Below are 12359 nucleotides of genomic sequence, written 5' to 3' on the forward strand. Positions count from 1 at the left end.
AGCATTAAATTCAATCTTGTCATTTTTTTTAATTTCAACATTTGATTAGTTGTTTTGTACTATTTTACATCCAAAAACAACTTGTCCTTCCATATGCTGCTCCCATCTTGTTCTCAGGTTAGCCAGTCTTCTCAGTCTCAATATTTTACTAGTCGCCAGGGTTGGCCCACTGCTCACTTTAACAGTTATAGTATCGGATGGAAATTTGTTGATACAGTTGGCCTAGCATACAAGTAGCCATACTAGTAAGGATTGTAACACTGAATGTATGAGATAATAAAAATACAAATGTCTAACATCTAACATTTGGCAGTTTTAATACACAATACAAACAACTGAAAAGAGGCAGCAGAATTGTATTTACAAGATATCCGAGGTAACAGATGCAGACTTTTTAATACGAAAACACTACTGTGTCTGGAAAAAAAAGAGTGTGTATGTGATTTACATCTCATATGAGATTATTTTTCATAACAGAATGCAGAGTCAGGATTTTTAAAACTCATTTACTCAGGTAACTCCGTCGCCACTTAATCTGTGCTATTTTACAATAAATCAAAAAAAATGACACAATAATTATGTACATGTTGACTTGCAAGTACCCACAAGCATTCACAAAATTTACAAATTCAGCCCTTTAAGTGCATGTTTGCATTAATGTGGTGCACTGAATCTGATTGACACTGTAGATTTATTTGATTTCCAAGTTGAGATATATTAAATCCAGTTACTGTCAAAAACAAAAAGTATTCAAAATTTTTCTGTTCTCTTCTGAATTCACAGGACATTTGTGAAAAAACAAAACAAAAACTATATATCAACTGCCAGTGTGTGCAGACACTGTTTACTTGTTTGTTTTCACCAAATGGATCAAATCAGAAAGCTTCGAGGATCAGTGGAAACTGGAATTTGAGGGTTTTTTTCTTTTGTTTTCAACATTTTTTCTTTTACTTTTCAGTAAAAAGAAAGAAAGAAAGAAAGAAAGAAAGACGAACAAAACAACCTGTGCAGATCGTACAATCTGCTGAAGTAAACAGAATTCCCTTGTTGACTCACACTACGGACGTCTCTGTCAATGGCAACACAGAAGACAAACAAGTAATAATTTAATTGAGGATAAACAGTGTGCTGCAGACGACGTCAGAACTAATCGTGAATATTTAGTAAAACTGAAAACAAAAACTGAATCCCGTCAAAAAGGGGAAAATGCATAACTTCAACTGCACAAGTACAGCTGACACATTGTGCAACATATAAACGTTGCCCCATTAAAGACACTTGCATTATTGCCTATTCAAGCCACATGAACACATTTTCTGAATGTGTAAACAGCACAGGTTTTAACAGCAATGACCAAATCAAGTGGGCTTTCTCAAAATTATGACTAAACCTTAAGAGTCCTCCTCCCTCCTGCTCTCCATAGGAGTGCAACATCACAAAGGGTCACTCTGAATGAGCTCATATATCCACGTCATCTGAATCATAGGAGCTGGATGACTTTGACTCCTCCTGGGAATCTCCCCAAACAAATCTGTAGTTGTTCTCCAACTCCTGCTGCCTTTTCTCCTCTTTATAAACCTCTTCAGTGCCTCCAGTCTGGTGGTGGTGGGAGGGGGGGGGGGAGTAAAAACAGGAATGGGTTAAAAACTAAAACAACAAATCTAATCCACTTTGCTGCTAGAAGATTCATCAAATCTTGTGCTAACACTCAGCTGCCAATCAAAATTCAGCAAGGTGATTCCTACAGAGCAGGATGAAAAATATAAAAGTCCTCTACTGTCTAATTTACCATGAAGATAATAAGAATAAGACCAAAAAAATGAAATTGCACATTTGAGAGTGTAGGATCTTCTGTTACATAAAGATGACATAGAAATCTGTACCATGAAGTTCAAACATGTAACCACAGTGCTCGTGGAAGCTTATAAGAGCACCTTTCCTGAGCCCTCAGTCACACAGGTCTAGAGACCAGTTGGCAACTACTGTATCTGGCAATAACTGGTCGCAAAGGAAACTGTACCTACCAACGAATTGAGTAACTAGCCAGCAGCTCTTAATAGTGATGGAAATAGTTGCTTTTGGGTAGTGTGGCAGGAAATTGCACACACTATATTGCAAAGACAGAGGGGGGACGGGAATTCACTTAACATAAACAAATCTGTACTTAGAGTGCAGCCAGTAAAAGAAGCAGAAGTGAAAGCTGGCTCCACTTCAACATACACCAGGAAAAAGAGACGATGTAGCAGTCATGAGGGTCTGCTGTGAAAGTGACATTGACCTTTTCACCTGGTGACAAGGACATTTTGTTCCTTCTTTTCTTTAATACTGCGTCCACAAATTCTGTTGAATTGTGCTTACTGACATCTCAACTGATGCCCCCAGCCTGAATAAACTTTAAATGTGTCATAACTACAATCCAATGAGCTTTTGGTTTCTGTAATTAATTTCTGTGAAAGCAGACAAACACACAAGAACAGCAGGCCACTCTGTTCTTTCTTGCAGACAGGAAAACACTCAGCAAACTGTACAGCGCTTCCGTCAGACACAGTCCAAGCCTGCAAGCAACAGCTAGAAGCATTCAAAGGAACCCAATAGAAGTACTACTTCAGTTACCAGGAGATTAATGAGTAGCTCCCTGAAGGACTTTGTATCTTCCTCAGTCAGCCACTGATCACCTGCCTCTTCTGCGTTTTTTCGTGTCAAGATCTTCACTTCGATTTTTCCTAACAACAAAGAAAAACAGACGGAAGACAAAAAAGGTTCAGCAGTTACGCCTAACACATCCAAATGGCGTAAGAAAACTGCTGAACAAGTCAACAATGACAACGGGATGATTGACATGAATGACACAAACATATGAGTGGAAAAACACAGCACACCTGGCTGAGATATGTTCTTTGATTAAGGTGAGCTTTAAGCTTGCTATTATTTTTTTCCTTACATGAAAACAGATTTTTCAAAATCTTCTCTTTTTAACTCATTAGACAGGTTTTTATTTTACATAGGATACGAAGAGAAATACAGTGCTGTACACTGAAGATAACAGATGGAAGAGAGAAAAGGCCGTGAGTGTTTCGGGCACTCTCCCTTCATACCTTCGGCCTTCAGTCCTGCCTTCTCTAGCTGTTCTTTAACCACGTCCTTTATGTGCTGCCACTGCGGGTCTCCTTCGCCCACCTCCTGAACTTTCACCTCCCCATCAGGGTTGATACCCGTCTTATACTTAGTTATTTTGATCTTAACATGGTCGTCAGCTGCTTGGTCTAGGGTGACGAGACAAAAGAGGGACAAACAAGACAGTTCACCTCAAAACCCACCAGTAGGGCCACGAGATGAAGGAGGCAAGAGCCTCGCATAGCATTGTGTTATGAACATAGATTAAAATACTGTGTCTGATTTCAGAAATTTTAATTTAGATTTAGGTTAATGCAATCAAAAGTCACCCACGGTGACATTAATGGCTGGAGAAGAAAGACTGCAACTGACCGAAAGTGATCTGATAACATAAATTCTCTGAATTCTTCAAATTCCATGTGTGGATCTTTCCTGAGATGGAGGATGTCATAACACACATCTACTGCACAGACTGATGAATTATGAAGATGATTATACACAGAGGGTGTGGACATGCACATGACTACAAAAGGGTCAAGCCCCCTGGTTACCTGGGTGCTTCGGAGCCAGGCTGGGGCTCCCCCGGGCTGGGTCGCTGGCTCTTTGGCCTCCGGACGTTTTCTGCTCTGGGTCCTGAACGTCTTTCTCCTCCAAATGATCGAGTATCTTATCCAGCGTCGTCTCCAGTGTCTGTGTTGCCTGAGTGCGGTCAAACTCCCCTTTCAGACCCTCTGTCTCGAGTTCCTGTTGAGCCTACAACACAGATAGAGCCAAGCAACGCCTAAAGTTAGTATTTAGTTTGGTCTTTTCCTTGTTACGTATCTGTCTAATCAAATTTTAGGTATTTTAGGTATCAACTTATATATATATAGTCTTAAACCTCGTTTATGATGTTGTCAAACTCCTTCTGCATTTCCTCCTTTATCTCTTCGATTTTATCCGAAGGCACAGAGAGGTCAGCCATCTCATCCTCAAACTCCTGTAGCACGGGGTCCTCTTCATCTTTCTCCTCCTCGTCAAGTTTCTCCGTTACTCTGTTGTGTCGTGCTGTCTCTTCTCTACTTTTGGCTTGATCTTGTGCTTTCTAAAAATAAAAACAAAACAGAAAAGGATTGGAAAGCCTATGCACTGCCAAGAGAAAAAAGGCAGTCATTTGCTGTCACTAACAACAGCAAATACTGACCTTCCTGTTACTCTCCTTAAGGTGCTGGACAAATTTCATCAGGTCTGCTGGGTCAGTGATGATTTTAAAGTTGAATTTTTCTACTAAAAAAGAAGAATATCAGAGAAGAAAAAGCTCCAGCTTGTATTTGCTTTGTTTTCTTTCTTTTTTTTTTTTAAATAAGCTGTGCACTAAAACAGCACTATCTTTCTCAGTACCTTCATCACCATCATCTATGATTTCATTGTCTGCATGTGAGGTATGGCCACCATCTGCTGCCTGTCAGAAAGAGGAAAAATCAGGTTAGAGGGAGGAAATGGTGACAGAAAGCATCTGACTGCCCCCTCTAGTGGTTAAAAAAGCCAGATCGCACTGTCAAAAATACCTGGAAATTCAGTATTATACGATATACACAGTACTACATTTAATAATAATCAAAAGTGTAAGTAACAGTAGAATGATAATCAGAAGATGTCAAAACTGTACCAAAATGAACATGTCATTGGACCTTGCAGAGCCAATTACAAATGTATTTTTATGGCTACATTTCAATTTGAGTTACTCACTGTTGTGTGTTTCTACCAAGAAGACAGACTGTTGCATCCAGAATTGAATTCAAAATCCTGCTCCTCACATACAAGGTCTTAAATAATCAGGCCCCATCTTATCTTAATGACCTTGTAGTACCATATCACCCTATTAGAGCACTTCGCTCTCGCTCTGCAGGCCTACTTGTTGTTCCTAGAGTATTTAAAAGTAGAATGGGAGGGAGAGCCTTCAGGCCCCTCTTCTGTGGAACCAGCTTCCAGTTTGGATTCGGGAGACAGACACTATCTCTACTTTAAAGATTAGGCTTAAAACTTTCCTTTTTGGTAAAGCATATAGTTAAGGCTGGACCAGGTGACCCTGAATCCTCCCTTAGTTATGCTGCAATAGACGTAGGCTGCCGGGGATTCCCATGATGCATTGAGTTTTTCCTTTCCAGTCACCTTTCTCACTCACTATGTATTAACAGACCTCTCTGCATTGAATCATATCTGTTATTAACCTCTGTCTCTCTTCCACAGCATGTCTTTTATCCTGTCTTCCTTCTCTCATCCCAACCGGTCGCAGCAGATGGCCGCTCCTCCCTGAGCCTGGTTCTGCCGGAGGTTTCTTCCTGTTAAAAAGGAGTTTTTCCTTCCCACTGTTGCCAAAGTGCTTGCTCATGGGGGGTCATATGATTGTTGGGCTTTTCTCTGTATCTACTGTACAATGTAAAGCGCCTTGAGGCGACTTTTGTTGTGATTTGGCGCTATTCAAATAAAATTGAATTGAATTGCACTTGCTATACCTGATTCTCCTGTTGGAAAGTAGATGTTCTTGAACTTGCTGGCTTTGTCACTCCCTCCCAGAAGTCAGAGTCTTCTGCCTCATCTGACTCTCCATCTTTTGATACATCAGCAGGACCTGTTTCAAAACCAGAAATAGACACTCGTGTTAGAATCAGAATTAATACACAAACGCCCATTATGGATGGATCGGCACTTTATTATTAGGTGCACTGACAAGTTACTACTGCGGGGTCGTTTGCCTCATAAGCATCAAAAAAACTCACCTTTTCTACGACTGCTAGGCGATGTCTCCTCTGCTGTTACCTTTACTGCACCATCTCCTCCTTCATTACCAGCTAACATCTCATCAAGACTCCTCAATTCCTCCGAGATCTGCTCCACTTTACGTTTTGTGTCCGCTGGGAACGGAAACAGGATGATTGGCAGAGGAATCAACCACAAGACAAAGGAGAGAGCAAGCTTGAAGTTTGAAAGCCAAGTTAGCTTCTTAGCTGGTATTTTTATTAAAAAGACCACAATCTGTTTTAAAATGCGAAAAATAAAAAAAAATCAAGAGGCCTCCAAGATGCATTGCTTTGCCCTTCAATGTTTTTTTATTCACTCACAGACTTGTGCCTTGACGTAATCCATGTACTGTTGGGCACTTAGTGCTGGCTGGCACACAATGCCCTGAGGCTTGGCAGTGGATGGTGGCCGCAGGAATGGGTGCTGGCAGGTGCGACTGGTGTGAATTGTCAGCACATATCGACATGACTGAGGTTCATCTACTCGCGCAATGTAGTCACCTGAGCCTTCTTCACATACAAACTGGAAACAAAACAGAGCAAAAGTATGCAAACTACTTTGAGCTGAATTAAATGCCCAACTGTTTGGGCGCTGCTGGGTTGCAACATATTTGGTTCTTTTTTCTTTTCTTTTTTTTAGGTGAAAATGTTTAAATACAGTAAATAAACAGGGAATTCATCAACTGTTACAAATGCCAAAACACAGACAGATCAGTATAACCAACAGTGGCCAATCTCTGCTTTATTCATGTCTTAACAAGTGCTTACGACTGCCAATACCTTGGTGACTGAGAATTTACAGAGAACCTTTTTCCTGTTTGTGAAATGTTTCCTGTGTGACTAACACACACAACTGACAACTCAAATACTTTGACTCTACTCTCTTAAGGTTTCCTTCTGATCACTCTTCCACAGACCCCGATCATTTTCAGATCTTTAGTGAGTTCCTAAGAGGATTCCAGAGTTATTAAGTTTCACTACAACATCTGTGTAATCAGAGAATCATCATCTTCTGATAAACTTAATCTCCTGTAGAAGGGCTAAAGAGTCGACTAACGCCGTATCTCTAAACAAACAGCTGTATATGAATATCTGGGGACCGGGAAGCTTTCTGGATTTTATTTCTTCTCCTCTTTTAGTTCTTGTTCTAATAATCAGTCTCATCTGAGTGTGCAGTTAAGTCCCCATGTGAACAAAGCACTTGCCTAAATTAATCTCAAAACCATTAGTTTTCAGATGGCAATTTGTCTTAATTAGTTTGGGGGTTTAGGGTTGTTTAGCACTAAAAAACTGGCTGCTCCATGAGATTAAGACAGCTGACTAGATGACGGGTTCCTTCATTTAATAAGGTCAAACAGGTTTAGTTTTTGGACCCAATAAAGTATCAGGATGAGCAAAATACTTCACATGCCAAACTTTGCGTTTGGCATGTGAAGTATTTTTAGCTCTTTTAAGTACACAAAAAAGCATGCTGTCATAATCTGAACTAATGTCTAAGTCACAGTTTTAATTTTTCCAGAAAAACTAGCCAGCGTCTCCCACCTGACCTCCCTCAAAACTATTCATAAATATTTCTACACAGAAGGAATCGCAAAGATGACTCTGGCATTAAAGTGGAGGTAAAAATGGAGACAGTTAAGATGCTATAACTTGTTTTGACTAGACTACACTACAACAAAGAACAATAATAATTTCTTTAAAAATTAAAACTCAGCTGAGTCTTTTAAGCAAAGCAAACATAAAACATATTCATGTTCAAAATGTCTGCTGCTTGGGATATATTTAAAAGTGAAAGGCTTATAAACCTGCACAGGCATTTTGCATATGAGTGTTTGGATAAGCAAGGAGACAGTCAAAAATCAAAAAGAAAAAAAAAGTGAAACACACAAATCATCTCAAGCAGGATGTGTTCCAAATGTAAATATCTCACCCGGACTTCAGTCTCTCTGGGATTTCCATTTAGGTCACACTTAGAGCCATTTACATAGGTCTGGCTGTGGTACCGCTTTAGCCTGTGCTGTTTGGAGGCCTGAGAGAAAAAACACAATGGATGCACCCACGATTGTTTGGTTCATATTGTACAGTCATGCAAATCAGCCACAACATAGAGGCAACTTTACCTTTGCTGTTTCATTGCTCCAATCAAATTCTGACTCATAATAACCCAGGAAGAGAATGTCTCCTTTGATCTCTGTGTCTAAGGACAAAAGAACAAAATTTGTCAAAAACAATAACTGAAAGCCTCTTGTAGGTTAAAAAAAACAAAAACAAAAAAACAGAGAAGTGGCCTCTCACCTTCAAGGTGGTATTGTCTGATATGCTGGCCATGGCAGAACTCGTACGTCCACCAGTCCTTCGTCTGCAGGACAGGTATTTCTGTTAGACTTTGACACAGTGCCTAAGCCTGAAACGGTCCCACGCATATATTTGTAAATAGGGCTGCCACAAACTATTATTTTTGCGATTAGTCGACTAATCAGATCATGCATCCATTGGACATACAGCGTACAGCTTATTGCACCAGCATGCATCTGCTCTTATATAACTATCATTAGCTTAAAGCTTTAAGTGTTTAAGGTATGTGCTAACTAAAAATTAAGACAAGATGATAGTTTATTAAATTTTAATGAAATTTGCAGGTTGTTTCGGTGAAGGTTAATAAACTCCTTGCTATCTAAAATATAACAGGACACCGGAGTATATTCTCGAGCATCTCACACTTCTGATAATCAGCTGTCTGCTTGACGTTTATTCAGCTGTGTAAAAACTATAACTTTAATCTCAGCCAAACCGATTTACTCAGGAAAAAATAAAATACTAAAAAAAAGCCAAACAATAACATTTTTAAGTTATCTAAGTGACTTATGTATGTTTAATCTGAGTAGCGAAAGACCGCGGTGGGTTTGAAAATGATTTGCCGGGAGTCCAGTGTTCTCACAGGCTCTAGTGAGCCTTGCCCCCGGCTAGCTATCGAGCTAGTGGGTAACAGACGTCTCCGAAAACGCCGGAGCGCTTTTGAAAATATGTGGTGTCTTGATAAACTGAGCAGATATTTGAGGTTTACACAGCTACATTCTCGCCTAAAAATATGTTAAACGTTTATTTTGTGACCCAGAAAGAATAATAAGAGTAATATTAAAACTAACTAGCTGCCGCTATTGTTGGAAACTGAGCTGGGCTGCGCTATGAATTCTGGGAGAGAGCTACTTCTTCGGGGTTTAACGGCAGCTGGCATCCTTGTACATGCAGTGCTGCCATCTTCTGTTTCAGTCCGTTATTACACTCTTAAATACTACTACTTATTCCTGCGTCTTTTGGGATCTTACAAAGCTTCAAACAACGCGTAATCGTGACTAGTCGACTAATCCTGGCAGCCCTATAAATGAGGACTATTTTTCAGGAAGTCTTGTGGTTTAATCAGATGTAACTTTGAAAATCTAAGTCAGACTCCCATGTTGTTTTTAGAGAATATGCTCTTTTCTTCTGGCAGCCCTTCCAAACAAGTCATACTTGTTCAGTCTTTTTCTAACTGTACTGTTGTAAACTTTGGGGTGGCTGTAGCTCAGGTGGCAGAGCAGGTCAGCCACTAATCAGAAGATTGGTGGTTTGATCCCAGGCTGCCTCCTGGCTGCATGCCAAATATCCTTGGGCAAGATACTAACCCCATGTTTGCCTACTGGTGGTGGTCAGAGGGCCCGGTGGCGCCAGTGTCCGGCAGCCTCGCCTCTGTCAGTGCGCCCCAGGGCAGCTGTGGCTACAACGTAGCTTACCATTGCCAGTGTGTGAATGTGTGTGTGAATGGGTGAATGACTGAATGTAGTGTAAAGCGCTTTGGGGTCCTTAGAGACTGAGTAAAGTGCTATACAAATGCAGGCCATTTACCATTTTAACATTTAACATTCTAACTGCGGCCTGTGGAGTTTGAGCTAGTCTCTTGGGTATTTTCCCAGTTTCTCTGAGGACTGCACAGGCTGACCTTGGGTTTTACTGGGACATCAACTCCTGGGAATATTGGCGGCTGTCTCAAATGTTGGGAAAAATTCTTACTGTAGAATGATGGAGTTCATTTTGAAGGCAATAGCTTTATAACTCATCAAGACTGATGGGCAGAAACAACTGATTCTTTGAGATCTTTGGTATTGTTTTTCCTCGTTGGTACTGTGCTAACACACCTGAATGCTCCAGAGCACATGATCAATTAATCAAGCACATTTGATTAACAGCACCAGGCTGTGACTTAACCTCTTTATGCCTATGGAAGCGGAAAGTGTGACAAACTTTCTTTGTCTCATGACTATACAAAAAACACATTGTAAGGAGCAGTGTTGGGGAGTAACGGAATACATGTACCGCCGTTACGTATTTAAAATACAAAATATGAGTAACTGTATTCAGTTACAGTTACCGTTTAAAAAGGTGGTATTCAGAATACAGTTACTTTGTTGAAATAAATGGAATACACTGGGGTACTTTCCTGTTTCATTTTGTCGCGGGTCAGGACTGTTTGGGTTTTGTTTGACAGCTACGTTCTTTTGTTCCAGGCGGCAGCGTTACGGTTGCCATGGTTACAGGGCGACGCTCTCTCTCTCTGCGACTGTGTGTTTCCTGGGTGAGAGAGCGCCTTTTCGTTGTTGTTGTTGTGCTAAGCTAACAGGCAGAATGCTACAAGCATAGCTCTAAAGAATGTAGCATCATGTTCAGTGTAGTCCGTGTTGCAGGGAGAATGGACTGCCATACACGTTATGGGTCTGTGAGCGCGAGGAGGGAGAAAAAGGGGAGTGGAAAGGTACGAGTTGTCATCGAGGAAAAACGGGAGCTGGAAGCATGTAAATATAATAATAACCACTGCAGCCAAGAAGAGTGCCTGACGAGCCCAGTTGTAAGTAAGCTATTAAGACTCGACTGTACACTGTGTTCGTGTTTTCCTCCGAAAACAATAAGTTCCGTTGGAGCAGACTTTCAACGCCTCTCTCTGTCTCTCGCAAGAAAAGTTGACCCACACAACAAAGTAAAGCTATTTTTCGGCTACGAGCCCGCCAGGGACCCCGCCGTATTAGTCAGAGGTCCCTTTACTACAGTTCGGAGTCGCGGACCTTCAGTAATAGTAATAAATCACACAGCAATAGTACATTCACGTTGTTGTAAAAAGCACGATAATATATTAAGTAATCCAAAGTATTCAGAATACGTTACTGTCATTGAGTAACGTAACGGAATACGTTACAGAATACATTTTGGGGCATGTATTCTGTAATCTGTAATGGAATACATTTTAAAAGTAACCTTCCCAACACTGGTAAGGAGATACATGGATAAGATGCACTGTGAGCAAGAAGATAGTGATAAAGTACTTGTGAGCTTTTGGGTAAACCTTAACACATAAGCTGAACAATTGAAAACACAGGTACATTAACAGATGTGTGTCTCTTAGATATACTGCTTTTGTACCCAGTCACTGATGCAGACGAGCAACCTTTAATCCAATGAATACTGAATCAAGAGCCTCCCAGTGTTGTTTTTGGCAAGCTTCTGGGGCATCCATGTGCGTTTTAAAAATGGTTTACTTAAGCTGGCAAATATACACACGCTTTCGGTGTGTTTTGCTCTTGTGTTCTTATTGTTGTATTATTATTGTAGTCACACCACTGTGTAAACAGCTTAAGCATTTCTCTGTTGGATTACACAGATAAGTAGTTAAGGACCAACCTTGAGTAGACATGGGGCATTGTGCATGGGCTTGAGCAGGTCTGGGATATCTGGCCCAGTGTAACCCTCCGAGTCAGGCTCAGTGGCGGGATCCTGATGAAAACGCACAGCCTGGGCTGGAAGTCGACACTCATAGAGCTGTTTGTACTTACTGGACACCATCATAACCTCCTCTGTCTTAGTCTACAAACGTAAGACAGACATGGAAAAGGGGGTGAATTTAATGTTGACACACATGTTCACACATTACCAACGCATCAGGTGAATGCAAACAGATAAAAACATGGTTTGCGGCTTTACTTTTAGCTAGTTATAGACATGTGGCAATGAACATAACAGCTGTCACAGCATGCTGTGACGTACTTCACCTGAGAATTACTCGTCTTCATGTAACTCTATAAGATTTATTTTAACATGTTTTGTGCTTTTATGACATCAGGTCTCACGCTTTGTGAATTATTTGACACTATTAATAGTAAATAAATACCGCTAGCTCATATTTAAGCTAACAAGCTATATCCGTTAGCATTTTCTGACTCACCTGCCCCAGGATGACAGGATCGGGAAGAATCTGAATCCCATATTTCATGTCATTAAGCTCCTCCAAATTCAAGAAGCCCGGGACACAGAGGGGACATGTCAACAAGAAAACGTACAGTCTCTTTAACAACCAAACCAAGGAAGCAGCCATCATTGACTATCGCCTCTTACCCCTGTCTGACAGCAACAACACACAATGCCTGACATGGTAGCAGCGGA

At 40.7% G+C, this 12359-nt stretch overlaps 1 protein-coding gene across 3 annotated transcripts; it reads right to left on the reverse strand.

Annotated features, from left to right (window-relative positions):
* Positions 1 to 293: 293 nt before the first annotated feature.
* On the reverse strand, positions 294 to 12338 carry os9 (OS9 endoplasmic reticulum lectin). 3 transcript variants are annotated; one of them, XM_024802482.2, is made up of 15 exons: positions 12142 to 12337; positions 11601 to 11783; positions 8190 to 8253; positions 8015 to 8091; positions 7825 to 7923; positions 6216 to 6417; positions 5874 to 6008; positions 5610 to 5725; positions 4495 to 4555; positions 4298 to 4377; positions 3995 to 4198; positions 3666 to 3867; positions 3096 to 3263; positions 2614 to 2723; positions 294 to 1596 (listed from the first exon to the last, which is right to left on the reverse strand). In XM_024802482.2, exons 1-15 carry the CDS (start codon positions 12292 to 12294, stop codon positions 1459 to 1461), a joined length of 1992 nt encoding a protein of 663 aa, XP_024658250.2. In that variant the 5' UTR covers positions 12295 to 12337; the 3' UTR covers positions 294 to 1458. The 3 variants fall into 3 exon arrangements, with proteins under 3 accessions (XP_024658250.2, XP_024658249.2, XP_024658251.2); XM_024802481.2 differs by having other exon boundaries at positions 4298 to 4380; XM_024802483.2 differs by lacking the exon at positions 3096 to 3263 and having other exon boundaries at positions 4298 to 4380; positions 12142 to 12338.
* Positions 12339 to 12359: the final 21 nt, after the last annotated feature.

This window comes from Maylandia zebra, linkage group LG5 (assembly GCF_041146795.1).
Source record: "Maylandia zebra isolate NMK-2024a linkage group LG5, Mzebra_GT3a, whole genome shotgun sequence".
NCBI lineage: Eukaryota > Metazoa > Chordata > Actinopteri > Cichliformes > Cichlidae > Maylandia > Maylandia zebra.